This window comes from Gastrolobium bilobum, unplaced genomic scaffold (genome assembly GCF_033153095.1).
Source record: "Gastrolobium bilobum isolate Gb01-03AN ecotype WA unplaced genomic scaffold, APGP_CSIRO_Gbil_v1 utg2833, whole genome shotgun sequence".
Lineage (NCBI taxonomy): Eukaryota > Viridiplantae > Streptophyta > Magnoliopsida > Fabales > Fabaceae > Gastrolobium > Gastrolobium bilobum.
The window spans coordinates 86,959-99,336 of NW_026899149.1; the positions used below are offsets into that span (position 1 = coordinate 86,959).

General features: G+C 34.2%; 1 protein-coding gene across 1 annotated transcript; it reads left to right on the forward strand.

Moving 5' to 3' along the window:
• Nucleotides 1–5,939: 5,939 nt before the first annotated feature.
• On the forward strand, nucleotides 5,940–8,215 carry LOC133287720 (probable LRR receptor-like serine/threonine-protein kinase RKF3). Its single transcript, XM_061485383.1, has one exon. The coding sequence runs from the start codon at nucleotides 6,046–6,048 to the stop codon at nucleotides 7,939–7,941; it is 1,896 nt and encodes a 631-aa protein (XP_061341367.1). The 5' UTR covers nucleotides 5,940–6,045; the 3' UTR covers nucleotides 7,942–8,215.
• The last annotated feature ends 4,163 nt before the right edge of the window (nucleotides 8,216–12,378 follow it).

The window sequence follows — 12,378 nt, forward strand, 5'->3', positions numbered from 1 at the left end:
TCTGAAGATCAGTGGGAGCAAGTTCATCTTATTGGTTCTGTATGTTGATGATATTTTGCTTGCAACTAACGATCTTGGTCTTTTAACTGAGACTAAGAAGTTTCTCTCTAGTAACTTTGAAATGAAAGATATGGGTGAGGCAGTTTATGTGATAGGAATAGAAATATTCCGTGATAGATCACAAGGACTGTTAGGTTTGTCTCAGAAAGCATATATTAATAAAGTTCTAGAGAGATTCAGAATGGAAAACTGCTCATCATCTTCAGTCCCAATTCAGAAAGGAGATAATTTTAGTCTCATGCAATGTCCTAAAAGTGAATTGGAACAAAAAGAAATGGAAGGAACTAAAGGTCACATGCTTACTTATAGAAGGTCTAGCAACCTTGAAGTTATTGGATACACAGATTCGGATTTTGCAGGATGCGTAGACACAAGAAAGTCTACATGTGGTTACCTATATTTTTAGCTGAATGAGCTATATCATGGAAAAGTGCAAAGCAGACTGTAATAGCTGCGTCCACTATGAAAGCTGAATTTGTGGCATGCTTTGAAGCCGCGATTCAGGCTAAATGGCTACGGAACTTTATTTCAGGGCTTGGATTGGTCGACAATATTGAAAAGCCGCTGAAAATTTATTGTGATAATTCCACAGCAGTCTTCTTTTCTAAAAACGATAAGTATTCCAAAGGTGCTAAACATATGGAATTAAAGTACTTTGCCGTTAAAAAGGATGTTCAGAAACATAGAGTGTCAATAGAGCATATTAGCACCGATCTTATGTTAGCTGATCCCTTGACGAAGGGACTATCGCCCAAGACATTTACTACGTAAAATGGGCATTATGTCAGCTAGTGAATGATGAAAAATTATAGTTATGCATTAAGTGTTGACACTCTGAGCTCATTGATGAATATATGTTTCTGATATTGTCTTATTTTCAATTTATGAATGCATGCAAGTATATGTGATGATATTGAAAATAATTATGGTCCGTTATGAAGACATTATTGTTGGACATAATGTACACTTCCTATTAAAGTATCATGTTAGGAAGAAGAGTCAATATAGTAGTACATGGAAGGGACTATGCCGACTTGATAGCATACAACCGCTATGACTCATGTTGATTTTATTTCTAATAATGAATTATGATGACGTCAATGTATGGAACCTTTAGCCTAGTAAATGCGCATTAAAGTTAATGTTAATTAAATCATGAAGGGACACCTTATGACATGAGCCAAGTGGGAGAATGTAAAACTATTTGTGTCTCATGTGTAACGTGTGTCAATCGGTTTAATTAAATAATAAAAGAGGCTTTATGGTAATTGACGTTTCGCATTAATGGTAATTGACGTTTTGACGTTTTGCATTATGGCAACGTTTCACATTAATGATAATTGACGTTTTAACGTTTTGCATTATGGTAACGTTTCGCATTAATGGTAATTGACGTTTTGACGTTTCGCATTAATGGGAAGTTACACGGAGTTAATTGAAATTCTGTAACTGGTGACATGGTTCAGTTATATAAAGTGAAAAGTGGTGAGTCTCTGATAATGATTTTTATCTCTCAGAATTCTCTCCTTCATGGTCTGCCCATAAAAGTTGTATCAGATCCCTGTCATAGACGATACAAGGAAAGCAGAGGGTAAAGACTCTGAGAAACAATCTTCCATCATCAAAGTTCTTCATCAAAGTTCTTCCGCACTAATGGAGAAAGGTACGCTCTTATGTGAAAATCATGAATTCTAAAGATCCTGTATCATGTTATTGAATGATCATTGTTGAACATGTATTAATGAATTACTGATGAATAGCTTACAATCTTTGTCAGGACAGTAGTTTCAGCAGGTTTTTGATTTGTTTTTATTTTTTTTATTACGATCTCATAATTTGAAAATGTTTTGATCTTTTTCTTTCTATTTACACCAACTTCTACTTCTAGGTAGTCTTGGAGAACACGACCGACCGATGTGCTACAAGGATGCAAAGTGGCTAGAAACTTGTAGTTAGGGGTGAAAGTGGGTTGGGCTGTGCTGGGTCAAGCTTTGCCTCAAAAAGTCCAAGTCAACGTCAAAAATTTTTAATTTGGCCTGACCCAAGCTTGGTACGAGTCTAACTGTTAGCCTGACTTGATCCGTTTATAAAAAAACAAATGGTCTGGCCTAGCCTATTAGCCTATTAATTTTTAACTTCCAAGTAGAACCATGAATCAACTTTACAAAATACTCAAATTCTGTTACTAAACCAAAAATCATAATTTCAATGTCCAAACAGAATCATGAATCACAACAAAACTCATACAATCTGCATTTAAGTCACTTTCAAAAGAAAAATACTCAAACTAAATAACATATATTTCATCAGATCCAAATAAAAAATGCATACTATGTAAATTAAAATAACTACATGAATCCAACAAACACATCATGATACTTGTAGTAAGTATAACCTTTCCCGAAAATCTTTTAATATATTCATATACACAATCTAACATGCTGAAATCTTGGTTCCTCCTATATAAGAAATAAAATCAGATTTTTATTAAAATATAATTGAATATAATTAACTTATAAATTGCAATTGATTAAATTTATATCTTTTTTTTTCAAGGCATACTTATTCTATTTTATTTTATTTAAGATAAATAGTACAATATAGGTCCGGCCTGTAGGCTTATAGGCCAGGCCTTGTGAAAGTGGACCTATGACCTTTTTATTAAACAAGTTTTTTCAATGTCCAAGCTCGGCCTATTTTACGAAATATATTAAGTTCGGTCTGGCCTGACGTAGGCCGAGCCGAAGGCCCATGTAGGCTAGCCCGGCTCAGTTTCACCCCTACTTGTAGTACACTTTCATTGCAGTAAGCACTTTCAAATGACAAGACACTTTCATTGTAGTATGCACTTTCAAATGACAAGACATTTCTCACGGAGTCACGGTTTAATTTTAGTCGAGGCTAAAAAATTTGACATATTAATTTATTAAAATATTTTTATAATTATAAGAATTTATTAAGAAAAAATTTACTTAAAATTTCAAAATAATAGGATTGATGTTATTTTAACAAATAATAAATATTTATTTAAAACTTAAAATATAATATAAAATTAAATTAGTAAAGAAAGTGCAAATTATGTGTATATATACATATATGAAATTTTCATGTGATTTTTATGAATATTTTTCATGAATATTATTTCATGTGATGTTAATGAAAATTTATTTCATGTGATCTTTGTGAATAATTTTTTTTATCTTTTATCTTTTAATTAGGTTTGGTCTATATACTTTAGTTTGCAACTTCGTAGCCTTACAAGTCGTATTAGGTTTTTTAGTTTTTTATAATAGGTCAAGCCAGACCTATAAATCAAACATTTAATAGGCTAATATATGCTATAAGTATTTTACATAGATTTAGGCTATCAAAACTAAAGTCTGGCCTAACTTGACCCATTTATACCTCTAGCCGTAATCTGTGAAGAACATCAACGTAGAGGGACTAAATTCTTCACAATTAAAAAAAAATATGGAACAATTAGCGAAAAATGTCTAAAATCATTTAAATGTCATTTGATCCACATAAATCATTTAATCAATGTTTAGATATTTTAAAAATTTTAAAAATACAATTAAAACAAAGAAGTTGTAAATGAATATGTACATGAAAGGAAATTTTCATACTTCATATATATATATCTTCATTGATTTTTCTCTTTAACAGTTTTCACTGATTAATCGCTAAAATTCTCATTCTTGTTGTGAAATCAAATACAAATAACACCAAGAAATAATTCAATTCCATTACCAATAGCAATTATAAGCTCTATATTAAAATAATTTATTTTTAAAAAGGTAAACGTAAATAACACTCTATTTTTCAAAAGATATAAAATCAATAAATACAATCATACAAAAAAAAAAGTTGTAAATAACAAAAGGGAAAAAAAATTCACTAATGTTAGAAACACCTAATAAACAATTATACTCAGCAAAAATTTGGATGTCAAAGAAGAAATTGTCGATAGTAGCATTAGATGAGGTAAATGTAGTAAAAGAAGTGCAGCGACAAAAAATGCATCATTGGGCCGGGTATCGTCATTAATCAGCTTAGGAATCGATTCTTAATATTAACACTAAAATTTTGGAAAATCAGTACAATACAAACGAGGTTTATAATTTGTAATAGGAAAATTATTGGGGTTATAAAGAGAAAGTTTTTAAATGAGTTTGTATAATCAATTTTAATCTCACCGCAAAGTGTCATACTCAATCAAGCATAATCTCAAAACACAGTGAAAATTTGAGTTCAAGTGCACCTTATATTGACTGGTCATTTATATGCCATCCTTTATTACCATCCTTTATTATTTTTCCGTGTACACATTTGTAGCTTGTTAGGAATCCAAGAAGTTTCACTGTCAATATTTGTACATTTTTTGTACAATTCGACCATTATAGTAGTTTACTTTCCTATTTAAGTTATACAGCCATGATCTATTATGAAAACAACAAACTGAAATAATTATCACAGTTAATAACATAAAATATTGTCCATATCAAAACAGTAAAACGAATTAATCATTGCAATTAATAATATCATCCATATAACAAATAAATATGAAGGCAATTAAAACAAAAAATTCGTGTTCTAGATGAAACATGAGGGGCCCGTGGTCAAAAGCACCGTTGCAAGTTTTAGAATTGAAAAATATGTCTATCATGTTATATTAGATAAAATTATCTTGTTCGTACATAAAAAATAGATAAGATTCACTTTTTTATATATATATCTCTATTTTCTCTAGTGGATCCTACTTTTTTATGTGTTATATAATATAAAATTAGGGTTTTATGAGTATAATATTGTAGGATATAAGAAAATTTTCACTTTTTTTTATTGTGTGTGTAGGAAAGTTTTATTGGGTTATGTAACATGATACTAATAAAACCCATAAAATTATCTCATACAATGTTATAAATATATTCTCCGGTTTTTTCACCATTTTGTCCCTTATTAATTAATTAATAATCATTTTTCCCCTGATTTTTTTCGACTACCTTGCATTTTTAGTCGATTATATAATATAAAATTTTTTAATCGATTAAGTAGGGAGATTTAGTCGATTAAATCTCTCAACAACTATTTAGTCGATTAAAAATTCAAGTTAGTCGATTAAAGATGAGCAGATTAGTAGATATATTAATATTATTCAAAATGATCAAATAGCCTATATTCCCCACTACAATTTTACTAAAAATAGTTAGCTGAAAGTTCCTAGAAGCACGTGTCTGAAGTCAAGTCAAGTGTGTGTGTTTTGGACTTTTAAAGTAAGGGTTGAATATTGAGATAAAATTATCTCTTCTACATTAAATATGTGAGGTTTATACTTTATATATAGAGTAAACCTACTATCATGTAACATAATCTAAAGCATTTTTTCTACTCAAACAAAAATCATGTGGGTCTCATACATATAATAAAAATAAAAAATGCTGATACGGAAACGAATGGGTGAGTAGGTTAAAAAATTTATATCATGTTAGGTAATATTAGTTTTCCCCTTATATATATATAAATTTATCTTGCCAAACATAAAAATATATTATATATAGAGGTAGGATTCTTTGACACGGGTGTTAAATTTAAAATTTGACATCTCATATGAGAGCCGTTAGATCAAAAAATATCAACGACTCTGATTTGTAAGTATGTGATACCATTGATATTTTTTGATCTAACGGCTCTCATATGAGGTGTCAAAGAATCTTACCTCATATATATAATATAATTTTATTTTGCCAAACATCAAACCGTTAAATTAAAACGAATCAAACAATTGTTTAAAGAAAAAAAAAAAAACGAATCAAACAACGTAAAAGTGGTTGGCTGCTAAACATTGAACAACCTCAGCAGACAGCAGTAGTAGCAAATAATACCACCATTTTAGTCAAAATCGCAAACCCTCTCTCTCTCTCTCACACACACACACACATGTTCAAACTCTAACCAATCCCTTCACTCTCAGAACCATAATTCCCAATGTCCCTTCTTTTCTATCTCCTCCTTCCCATCCTCATCCTAACTTTCCCAACCCCTTCCCTCACCCAAAACGCCACCGTTTCATGTCCCCTCAACATCACCGTCCTCACCGTCGTGGGCGGCGGTTCCAAACCCTCCTTCGACTCCGGAACACAGTGCCATTACATCCTCCAAGCACTCCATCTCCTCCAGGCCGATTACCTCCGCCGCACCGGCCTCTTCGTCCCTCCTCTCAACTCCTCCGAATCATGCTGGAACACTTTCCAATCCTTCATCGACCAATACGTACCAAACTTCGATATTCGCTCCTCCTGTGGCCTTCAAACCTCTTGGATCTCTCAGGGTTGCATGAACATCACGACCCTACAACAATTCGAAGCTTTTGTTCCCACCGCAGCACTTCAAGGCGTTCAAGGAAACTGTAACCAATCGCTTCAGAACAACGCGCCCTGCGCTCTCTGCACCACCAAGTTGTCAAGTTTATTATCCTACTTGACAGGAACAAGCGTTGGGAACGTTTCTGATTGCAGAGCTTATACCGCTATTTACGCCGCTTCTCTCTCCGGTCAATATGGACCCACTGACCCTGGAACCGCTCAGTGCTTGTTCGGGCTTGATTTTTCGTCTTCGGGTTCTAATCATAAGGTCGTTACTGTTGTTGTTTCGGTTATTTGTGTTTTCGGTTTATTAGTATTTGTTGGGGTTTGGGCTTATTGGAGATTGAAGCATAACAAGATTATGAGGGAGAATGGTATTATTGGTAATAGTAGGACTGAGATGGCTTTGGCTTCTGGGTTGGATTCGATTAACCAGAGCACTACTTTGATTAGGTTCACGTTTGATGATATTAGGAAGGCAACTAGGAACTTTTCAAGGGATAATATAATTGGGAGTGGGGGTTATGGGAATGTTTATAAAGGGGTTTTGATGGATGGTAGTCGAGTTGCAATGAAAAGGTTCAAGAATTGTTCTGTTGCTGGGGATGCAAATTTCACTCATGAAGTGGAGGTTATTGCAAGTGTTAGGCATGTGAATCTTGTTGCCCTGAGAGGTTATTGTACCGCAACTACTAATTTGGAAGGTCACCAGAGGATTATTGTTACTGACTTGATGGAAAATGGGAGTCTTTATGATCATTTATTTGGTTCTTCAAAGAAGAAACTCAGTTGGCCAATTCGACAACAGATTGCTCTAGGCACGGCTAGGGGTTTGGCTTATTTGCATTATGGGGCTCAACCTTCCATCATTCATAGGGATATTAAAGCTAGTAACATACTTCTTGATGAGAAGTTTGAAGCCAAGGTAGCTGATTTTGGGCTAGCAAAGTTTAACCCTGAGGGAATGACACATATGAGCACTAGAGTAGCTGGCACTATGGGGTATGTTGCACCTGAGTATGCTTTGTATGGGCAATTGACAGAGAGAAGTGATGTCTTTAGTTTTGGTGTTTTGCTTCTTGAGCTCTTGAGTGGGAAAAAAGCTCTTGAAACGGACCATGATGGCCAACCCTCTGCTCTCACTGACATGGCTTGGTCATTAGTTAGAAACACTAGAGCTTTGGATGTTATTGAAGATGATATGCCAGAACCTGGTCCCCAACAAGTTCTTGAGAAGTATGTGTTGGTTGCTGTACTATGTTCACATCCACAGTTACATGCTAGGCCAACAATGGACCAGGTTGTAAAAATGCTGGAGACAGATGAATCAGTACCCTCAATACTTGAACGGCCAATTCCTTTTATTGCAGGGAGGATTGATATTGAGAAATCTGCCAGTAACTCGGGTCAGCTTTGCAGTCCAACCGGTTATCAAGCATATACATTAGGAAGTCACCGTACTTCTCATTCTAAGGAAGAAGAAGGAAGCTCGGGATCCGGGACTATGAGCACAGATTGAGATTGAGATTGGAGGAATTGAATTTTCTTCCAGTAGCTAGTGTCAGCATGATTTGTTTGTACATTTAGATTTTAGAATGTATGTTTCCTGATGCATTTTCTGTTGTAAAGTCATAAAGGGTGCACAAAATTTGATTATTTGAGTCTATTGAAGGAGAGTAGAGTTTGAAGAAGTTTTGCTGAAACAACAGTCTCTTTGTTAAAATATGTAAAAATGTTAAGTATAAGACTGCATACACAACGCTCTCTTTGTTAAAATGTAAAAATATAAGACAAACTGCATATATAAGTTGGAGTCTTTGAGCACTGAGGTTTACACTATTAGAACTAATGTTTCATACTCAAAATCTTCAAATATAAGACATTTATGTTTCAATTTAAGCAAGCGCACAGCTCAGTTAGCTCTTGTTTCTCTCCTTGTAACTCAATTTATTACTGTAACAGCGTTCAATCATGCACTAAAACACTTCAAAAAGAGATAAAGACAAATGATTAATTATATAAAGTGTAAATAAGGAAATTTTCGGGTTAATCCAGGCAGCCTCTGTTTATGATGTTTGATTGGATTATTCTAATTCTTGATAACTTGCCCAGCTGGCTTTTGTTTCCTTGTACAACGGAACCTGAAATACCAGCATCATACCATAAGAATAAAAGAGTTGGCAAGGATATTAATATTATCAGACAAATATACAGATTCCCTTGTTTAAATACAGGATAACAATAAGTGGCGTTAACATAAATTAATGCATTATTTGCTAGACAATATAGGCAACAGGCTGAATGTAATAAATTATTCAAAAGCTTCTTGATATTTTGGAGCTTTAATCGGTGAAATATAACATAATTGACGATGACAACATAATAATTTGGGTGCGTGTGACTGTACAAAACAAATTAAAAATAAAAGACCCTATTATTAATCTATTATTACAGCTGTTATGTCTTGTATCATTGTGTGATTTATTTAATTCTTAAATTTTAGTTCATTAACATCGTAAAATATTTTAAAAATAAATGTACGTTGCAATTTCATTTTTGAAAAAAAAAAAAAAAAAAACTTTCTTCTTGAGCTGTTAATCCATTCTATATTCTATTTCATTTGCAAAAAAAATTTGTGCCAAGATCAATCTCAAACAAATTTCAAAGGGAATTAGCAGTTGAAAAGTCAACAAACTGATGACCATATTGTTACAGGAAATATAAGCCTCGTGTTATAAGAGATTTATTATTTCATGTCATAAACATAAAATATATAAGGCATGTTCTTAAAAAATAAATAAAAAAAATATCAATCATTTTTAATGTACCAATAGGGAAATATATTATCTCAATATCTCATATAACATCAGAAAAACATATTCATTATAAGCATCATCTTCTTCAGCAAAGACAGATAAGTAGTAATGAAGGTCCTTCGTCGTAAAATAAAGTACTATAGAATTTTCAACTTCTTGTGGGCTGCGCTTTATAGTGAATTTGGACCTTGGCCTTTATATATATATATATATATTTCTCATGCTGCCGGAGATAATTTTATCTCCGACTAATAAATCATAATTGTGCAAAGATGGATCAATGGTAATAAAGAAAGAGAGAGAAAAAGAGAATTATAATCATTCAAAGGTGAATCAATTAATATAAGAAAATAAATAAAAAAAGCGACGTAGTTTAGAGTGGCCGGAGATAAACTTATCTCAAGTGAAAAATATTTTTCCTATATATATATATATATATATATATATATATATATATATATATATATATAGGGTTTTATAAGAGTTATGTTGTAGGAAAAATGATTGTGTTATGTTATAGAGATTCGTTTTGCGTGCCAGAGTTTTTTTTTTTTTTTTTGGTTTCAAAAATTTTGGGTCCCACAAAATGTTATGTGTGTAGGAAAATTGTTGTGGTCATGTTAAATGATAGATGCAAAACCCATATATATATATATATATATGAGAAAAGTGATATTTACAAACTCTTACAAACTATAATATATCTGACCGGTCATACTTCAATCAAGAGTGCATGACCGATCAAACTTAATATAATTTGTAAAAAAAATTTGTAAAGAGATCATTATCCTGTATACATAGAACTGTAGCTTGTGCTACTGGGTCTCTTGCGCGTCGCCCTTTCCTTGCACTACTACGTCTACAGTAAAGGCAGGCGCATCCCACCCAAACCAGTTTGAACATTTTGTGGAAAATATTTAGATAATCAGATGCAGTACCTTAAACTTCGTTATTTTGTGTCTATAACAACCTAGCGTTATAATGGTAATTAAGCTTAAGACAATTTGAAACAAACGAAGGAAGTCAGGTTAACTTAGTGATTCCTTTTGCTCTCTGCATTCTTTATTCGTATTTGTTGTAAATAGTAATTCTGTAGTCATTTATTAGTAATTATGTAGTCATTTATTTGTATTTATTTAGTCCGTTACTTGTATATTGGGCCAAGCCCATTAGGTCAAAATTAGGTCAAGAAGTCTCTATAAATAGAGACCCCTATGTACAGATTCAAATACAAAATGAATAATATTTCATAACCCTTTTTCAAGTTGGTATCAGAGCTCTCGATCCTGAGGGCTCTGCTTCCGCGCCTATTGTCTTTTTTTTTTTTTACAAAACCCTAATTTCTTTGCCTCTTGCCGCCATCAGCCGCCACCGGAAAAATTTTTCCGGAGACCTTTTGGACCAAGGGGATCACTGTTGACCTTCTTTTTTTTTCGTTCTATCATTCTACGCAACGTTCCTCCGCCACAAACGACCCAAACACCTCCGACCGCCTTCAACCAGTTCTGTCTTCACCGTTTAGAACCCTTTCCGGTGACTTTTCAACCGCAACCACCCGCAGCCAGGTGCGCGCTCACCGGACGACCACACTGGAAAAATTTCAGCCGGAGAAGCCTTGCCACGCGCTCTCACGCGCCGCCTCTTTGTCCGAGAGTGAGGCCCACACGCAGCTGCTTTCTCCGGCGCGTGGAGGCGCGTCCAACGGTGTTTCTGGACCGGACCACCACCATTCTTCTCGTCTCCTTGTTCTCTTTCTGGATCTGTGTTGTTTTCTCAGATCGGACATCGTTTGATATTTTTTCCGAATTTTTTGGCTTCTTAAAGCCTTTTTCGTTGACTGTTTTTTGTGAAGTATGGCCTCTTCTCAAAGGAGTTCCTTTACAAAGTTTTATGATGGTGCATCTTATAAACCTAAGAGAGATGATCGATGGTGTTCTTATTGTAAAAGAACAGGTCATATCAAGGATTTATGCTTTCGCCTCCATGGAAAGCAAACTGTCTTAGAAAAGATGGCAATGATGCGTGGTCAAGCGCATTTTACTTCCTTTGGAATAACTCCTGCACCTAATGAGACCCAACCTGCATTTCGTCTAGATGAGTTAGAACGGCTCCGAACCATCCTTGATTATCTGAGTAAGCCATCTGATACTAATGCTTTGGCTTTGACTGGTATGAGCCCCAAAACTCATTCTTTCCTTTCTTCATGTAATGATTTTAAACATTCCTGGGTTGTTGATTCTGGTGCTACTGATCATATGGCTTGTTGTGCTGACTCCTTTGCTTCTTATCATCCTACCATTGGAACTCATACTATAGCCATAGTTGATGGCTCACATACATCAGTTGCGGGTTCTGGTGACATAAACTTACAGCAGTCCTTACATCTTAAAGATGCTCTTCATGTTCCTAAACTCTCCACGAATCTTCTTTCTATTCATAAAATTACAAAAGATCTGAATTGTACTGTAACCTTCTTCCCTACCCATTGTGTTTTTCAGGATCTCGCCACGGGGAAGACGATTGGTAGTGCTAAAGAGCAAGGTGGGCTGTACTATCTGGTGTCACAATCTCCCGCAAATAAAGTAACAGATCACATCTTGATGTCTCATGGTCAATCAACTGCTGATTCTTTGATTTGGCTTCATCATAAGCGCTTGGGACATCCTCCATTTGGTTTACTCAAGTCTTTATTTCCGTCATTGTTTTTATCTAAGCCTGTTGAGTCTTTTCATTGTGATGTTTGTGAGTTTGCTAAGCATCATCGTGTGTCTTTTCCTTCTAGTAGTACTAAGAGTGTTGAACCTTTTGATCTTATTCATTCTGATGTTTGGGGTCCTTCTAAAGTCCCTCATGCTTCTGGAAATAGATGGTTTGTTTCTTTTATTGATGATTGCACTCGTGTAACTTGGGTTTACTTAATGCATGAAAAGTCTGAGGTACCACATCTGTTCTTTCAATTTTATAAAATGGTTGAGACCCAATTTGGTAGAAAAATCAAGAGACTAAGAACAGATAATGGTACTGAATATGTTAATCACAGTTTTTCCCAATTTATACGAAATCAAGGTATGATTCATGAACTTACTTGTGTAGACACCCCTCAACAAAATGGGGTTGCTGAAAGAAAAAATCGTCACCTT

Bases quoted from the DNA above. Each gene is read 5' to 3' on its own strand.
- LOC133287720 (XM_061485383.1), top strand. From the start codon at position 6,046: ATGTCCCTTCTTTTCTATCTCCTCCTTCCCATCCTCATCCTAACTTTC.